Source organism: Bufo bufo, chromosome 1, assembly GCF_905171765.1.
Source record: "Bufo bufo chromosome 1, aBufBuf1.1, whole genome shotgun sequence".
Taxonomy (NCBI): Eukaryota; Metazoa; Chordata; class Amphibia; order Anura; family Bufonidae; genus Bufo; species Bufo bufo.
The window spans coordinates 794,063,299-794,070,014 of NC_053389.1; the positions used below are offsets into that span (position 1 = coordinate 794,063,299).

At 48.9% G+C, this 6,716-nt stretch overlaps 1 protein-coding gene across 1 annotated transcript; it reads left to right on the forward strand.

Annotated features, from left to right (window-relative positions):
• Positions 1-252: 252 nt before the first annotated feature.
• Positions 253-1,136, forward strand: IER2 (immediate early response 2). The gene has a single exon (XM_040415069.1). It carries the CDS (start codon positions 325-327, stop codon positions 805-807), a length of 483 nt encoding a protein of 160 aa, XP_040271003.1. The 5' UTR covers positions 253-324; the 3' UTR covers positions 808-1,136.
• Positions 1,137-6,716: the final 5,580 nt, after the last annotated feature.

Consider the following 6,716-nt stretch of genomic DNA (forward strand, 5'->3'; position numbering starts at 1 on the left):
TGCGTATTTCCCCCCGGGACACGCCCCCTGACGTAACAATAACCTAATATAGTCATGGAATCCGATTCATTCACCGAGAGGGCGGGGCGTGGCGTCACAGCAACATTAACCCGCCCCGCGCCATTCACTAGCAGACTCCTTTATAGACCTCTGGCGCTCCGGGGGAGAATATCACTTTAAGCTTAGGTCACGCCCACCCAGAGCTACGCCCCGTTGACAGTGAGGAGTATAAAACGGTCGCTGAGCTCGCCCGTCTCCATTCACACACTGACGCTGTACTATCAGGCGGTCACCGCGCGCTCGGCTGCTGCTTTGTATTGTGAAATGGAGGCTCACGCTCGGTTCCTGGCGCAGCAGGAGGCCGTCCACCGGGAAGCTCAGCGCATCGCCTCTCTGTCCGCCATGAAGCTGTTCCGTTCCCGCACTCAGCGAGGAGGCATGCGGCTGCACCGCTCCTTACAGCTGGCCCTGGTGATGAAGAGTGCCCGGGAGCTCATCATCTCCTCCGCTCAGGCCCCGCACCCCAAGCCGCTCCCCGCCGCTGCCGTCCCGATGGAGGTTACCAGAGAGAGCCGGAAGAGGAGGTCGTGCGGGTCCCGGTTACCGGAGGCCGTGCTCCCCAGCAAGCGTGCCTGCCTATGGCAGGAGACCCCGCACCCGCAGCCTCAGGGTGGCGCTTTCCCCGGCCTGGCCGAGGTGTTACAGCAGCTGCTGCTCCGGACGGTGCCGCCTCTGCCGGGCGGGTGCCGCTCTGCCGGGGCCGACAACATGGCCGGAGTCCACGCCAGAGTCCTGGAGGCGTTCTGAGGGTCCCGCCAGACACTGCTCCACCAGGTGCTGCCCCCAGGGGGGGCTGCGAACCAGGATCTGCTCCAGGCAAGAGCGGGTTAACCCTGCCGCCCCGCGCCCGCCTCCCGGAGGTGCCGGTGACTCACGGAGGAGTCACCGAGGAGCGGACTGTGACTGGACGATGCGTCACCCGAGAGCACGGTGACGTCACTGCGGACTGCCGCCGGTCCCGGACTATTCCTCCTTCTGTGAAGGACTGATGGCTGCTGCCGAGCCGCCGCGGCTCCGGACTCTTTGTACTTGTTGTCTCCTGTCAGTATTAAATGTCGTCTTTTTATTTAATTTTCCGCTGCGTTTAATCTTTAATGTGTGACTGGAGTCTGATGTGGGGGGAGGCTGCTTGTAATACCAGTGGTGGCCGCCTGGGGGAGACCTAGAGACTGGCCTGCTACACATCAGATCAGGGGGGGGCCTTGTACCCCTTCCCTGGACAGAGCAGATGGTAGAGCGCCCGCCAGCCCTCAATTATGTCTATGGGAACGCCGGAGATGGTGAACTGCACTGGACTCGGCTCGCTTTGGCGCTCCCATAGAAATGAATGGAGCGGAGTTTATGATTTCTGATCAGATCCTCCTTCCATTCTGGGGGGGGGGATCTCTGTTCTTAAGATGTAAAGAGGTAAGTGTCATACTGCTGGGGGTCCGGTGTCTGAAACCTGCAGTCATCATGAGGATGGCGGTTCCGCAGGTCGCCTGTGTGTAGGTGGGCTCACTGTCTGCGTCAGTCCTATTGATGTGAATAGTGGTAGACCCACTGATACTCTACTGCTCCTTTCAGGAAGAGGACCCTTAATTGTTGGGTATCTGGTGGTCTCTGCTGTAGGCCGAAATGATCGTGAATAGATAAAGGTTTTGTGGTAGAACCCCTTTAAGACTCTAGAGCCAGGGGGCGCCTTCTAGGGGTGGACGGGTTGATGATTTGTAAGGGTCTCTTAATTGCACAATACTGTTCAAATGTGGGACGTCTCATATATGGTGCAGTGGGAATGGCGTTCTGCTGTGCACAGGAGCGGTGTTCCCTCCATCAGGACAAGGGCCCGGCTGTAAGGCCTCATTCACACGGCAGGGATTTTCGGGCCCAAACCGGGTGCGGCTCTAAACACAGGTGCAGATCTTTCCCTTACACCTGATGTCTGTGGAGGCTCCAATCCCGATTTTGGCTCGCCATCACTGATCAAACGCTGACGTGTGAATGAGGCATCAGTGACCACTCCAATGGGGACGGGTCGGCAGTCCGGGGGCACACATGAACTAGCGGCAGGACGGATCTGCTGGTGTGAGAGTACCCTTACATGGTACCAGAAAAGCGTGTGAGATTAGAGAAGTCTCATGTACGTTGTTTCCCTTCTTGGGTGTGGAGATTGACCTGCTGTGTGGATTTTGTCATCTGCAGCATGTCCATTGTTGCGTTTTTTTCTTGTCTGGTTTTCAACGGGAGGATGAGATCTGCAGAAAATCCACATCAAATCCGCACCGAAAAAGCCATAAATGGTGCAGATTTTCCGCACATAAATCCGCAGTGTGCGCATGTTCCCTAAAAGTTTAAAGTGTCAAAAAAAGCCCATTTCCCCTCATCAAGCCATTTACTATTGTAAAAAATAGGCATCTTGGGTAATGCCAGCTCTATCAGAATATCCCATGCCCTACCTAATCAGGCGAATGTTGTAAAATACAAATGGTGCCAGGTCACCTGAACTCCAAAAAATGGAATGTACCCCAACATGGTACCAATGGAAACGTCAGCCCCCAAATAGCAAGCTGTCACAGACCATCCCAGAAATAAAAGAAAAAAGTCTGAAAATTTTACACAAAAACATGACCCCCCCCCCCCCACTGCTCTATTTGTGTAGCATTATTAAAACTTAAAAAATACTGTATACTGACCAACAGAATATGGGCTCGGCCACACGAACGTGTGAAGCCCATGCTGTCGACCGCAAATTGCGGTCTGCAACGCACGGCCACCGTCTATGGGGATTGCAGACCCGTTCACTTAAATGGGTCCGCGATCCTTCCGTTCCGCAAAAATATCGAGCAAGTTCTATCTTTTTGTGGTGCGGAAGCACGGAACGCAACCCCGGAAAGCACTCCGTAGTGTTCCGTCCCGCATCTCTGGATTTGTGGACCCATTGAAATGAATAGGTCCACATCCAAGATGCGGAATGGCCACGGATCGATGCCCGTGTATTGCGGATCAGAATATGGCAACGGGCATCACGCGTTCGTGTGAATGAGCCCTAAAGGTAACCTTATTTTTTTCTGCATGGTGTACACAATAACAAAACCCAAAAAGCAATGGCAATGGCTGCTTTCTCTTTATCCTGCCTTCAAAAAATCTAAATAAAAAGTGATCAAAAAGTTGCATGTACTCCAAAATAGAACTAATGATGATGACAACTCATCCGGAAAAAAATAAGCCCTCACACAACTCCATTGGATAAAAAAACCACGTATGGCTGTACTGGTACCTGAGAGGCTGTTGTAAAGCAGCGCGGTGCCTGTAATCCAATCCCTCATCTGCTCTGCAAAAGCCCAAAGCCCTTTCCCTTCTGAGCCCTGCAGCAGTTATGTCCACATTTATGGCATTTCTGTACCTGCCTGACAATTTCAGGGAAGTGGTGTGTCTCAGAGGCACAACATATTGGACACTGAAATGCCTTGTTTGTGGAAAACTTGCAATTTTTGATTTTGCAGTTCCCTGCAGAACACCCGTTGTGTCAAAATGCTCACTACACCCTTTTATAAATAACTTGAGGGGTTTTTAGTTTCCAAAATTGGCCTGGGGGGCTCTACAAATGTGATGTAGTGCTGGAAAACCATTCCAGCAACATCCGCGCTCCAAAAACCAAATGGCGCTCCTTCCCTTCTGAGCCCTGCCTTCTGTCCATACAGCAGCTTACGTCCACATTTGTGTACCCAGCAGAACCCACCTAACTATTGAAGTAGTGCGGTGTGAGTCTCAGATGGCACAGCATGTGGGGCACTGAAATGCCATAGCTGTGGGAAAAATTGCAATTTTCACTTTTGCACAGTTCACCTCACGTTCATTTATGCAAAATATCTGTGGGGACAAAATGCTCACTCCACCCTAAACACCTTGAGGGGTGTAGTTATCGATATAGGGTCACTTTTCAAGGGTTCCATTTATTATTTCACCCCAGAGGCCTCAACAGTTGTCATTACAATCTGCATAAATCAACACATTTGGCCTCAAATTCACAAGTGCCTTTTATACCAAAACTCTCTCATACGTTCAGGCAAAAGATAAAGGCCACATGTATGGTGCCCTAATGTCGGGCGCTGACTTTTTTCACACTGGCAGACGCTCGGCCCAACCTATTGGGCACTGAATTGGCATATCTGTGGAAAAATTGCAATTTTCACTTTGCACCATCTGCTGTGCATAAATTTTTTACGAAACACCCTGGGGGTCAAAATGCTCACTGCACTCCTTTGTAATATTTGTGAGGGGTGTGGTGTCCAAAATGGGGTCACTTCTTGGGACTTTCCTTTTTATTTCCCCTCGGAGCCTATACAGTTGTTGGCCAGTGCTGTATAAATCACCAAACTAGGCCTCAAGTGCACATAGGGCTCTTAGGCCTCTTTCACATGGGCGTCGCGTGTGAGGGCCGGATAGGAAGCCGGTGCGTTGCGGGAAAATGTGCGATTTTTCAGCGTGAGTGCAAAGCGTTTTAATGCGTTTTGCACGCGTGTGAGAAAAATCAGCATGTTTGGTACCCGAACCCGGGCTTCTTCACAGAAGTTCGGGTTTGGGATCGGTTTTGTGTAGATTGTATTATTTTTCCTTATAACATGGTTATAAGGGAATATAATAGCATTCTGAATACAGAATAAATAGTACAATAGGGCTGGAGGGGTTAAAAAAAAAATAATTAAACTCTCCTCATCCACTTGTTCGCACAGCCCGACTTCTCTTCTGTCTTCTTTGATGCCCAGGAGGAAAAGGACATGTGACGTCACTGCGCTCTTCACATGGTCCGTCACATGATCCATCACCATGTGATGAGTGCAGTGACGTCACCAAAGGTCCTTTTCCTCACAGATCATCAAAGATGAAGAAAGAAGATAAGCCGGGCTGTGCGAACAAGTGGATTAAGGTGAGCTAAATAATTATTATTTTTTTAACCCCTCCAGCCCTATTGTACTCAGCATTCTGTATCAAGAATGCTATTATTTTCCCTTATAACCATGTTATAAGTGAAAATAATAAAGATCTGGTTCCCATCCCGATCGTCTCCTAGCAACCGCGCATGAAAATCGCACCACATCCGCACTTGCTTGCGATTTTCACGCAGCCCCGTTCACTTCTATGGGGCCTGCGTTGCATGAAAAAAGCACAATATAGAACATGCTGCGATTTTCACGCAACGCACAAGTGATGCATGAAAATCACCGCTTATCTGAACAGCCCCATAGAAATGAATGGGGGGCGGATTCAGTGCGGGTGCAATGCGTTCACATCACACATTGCACCCGCGCGGAAAACTCGCCCGTGTGAAAGGGACCTTACTCTTCTCAACCCTGAAGTTTATGACCACATAGGGGGTGTCGTCATACTTGGGGAAAAATTATGTAACAACATTTGGGGTGCTTTTACTCCTCTTACCCCTTGTGAAAATGAAAAAAATGAAGCTAATACTGCATACGATTGAAATCAAATGTACCGGTACTTGTCCTAATTTAAAAAAATATATATATTAAACACCTTTGAGGTCAAGTCAACGATTATACCCCTAGGTGAAGGGTTTATTTTCCAAAATGGTGTGACTTTTTGGGTTTAACACTGTACTGGTACCTCAGGATCTCTGCAAATGTGAGATGGCACCCAAGAACCATTCCAGTAAAATCTTCCCTCCAAAAGCCAAATGGCGCTCCTTCCCTTCTGAGCCCTGCAGTGTGCCCATACAGCAGTTTGTGACCCTGTATGGGCTGTTGCTGCATTCAGGAGAAAATGTGTTGTTTTTTTCTCTTGTTACCCCTTTTTAACTCCTTGGCGACCTCCACCATGCATGTATGGCAGATATCATCACTTTAAAGATGTTATAGACCTCTGGCGCTCCGGGGGAGAATATCACTTTAAGCTTAGGTCACGCCCACCCAGAGCTACGCCCCGTTGACAGTGAGGAGTATAAAACGGTCGCTGTCTAGATTTCTGCTGTTTCAAATGTGACCACAGCATCCGAGCGGTGACAACCCAGGAGTCGTGTGTGTGTGCTCTCTCTCCAGTAACAACCTCCCTCAGCTGAGATCGGGGAAGCTGTTACATTGCATTGATAAGCCAGGGCCTGCAGGTGGCAGCACTGCATTGGAATATACTGAATGCTGTATTCTGTAATGGTAAATATATTTAATATTCAAATCACCCCCTTTCTGCAAAATTAAAATCAAAACAAAAAAAAACATAGGCATTACTGCATCCAAAAACGCCTGTCCTATTATAATCTAAAAATGTGCTTCTACATGCACGGCAGCAGCCACATGAGCACTGAGGCCAGTAAATGGCTGCAGCAGTGCATGTGACAACTCTGGTCCACAGGGGATTGTCGCCGATGGAACAGGTGTATTTTTTTCTTTAATTTAAGCACATTTTGGCCCTTAAAGGGGTTGTCTCACTTCAGCAACTGGCATTTATCATGTAGAGCAAGTTAATACAAGACACTAATGTATTGTGATTGTCCATATTACTTCCTTTGCTGGACTCATTTTTCCAACACATTATGCCATTCTCGTTTCCATGGTTATGATTCCGGAGTTTGTGGAAGGCTCAGGAATCCAGGTAGACAATGCGGGCTTCACAGAAATGGATATATATATATTTTTTTAAATCTTTTTCTCTTAAGATTTTAT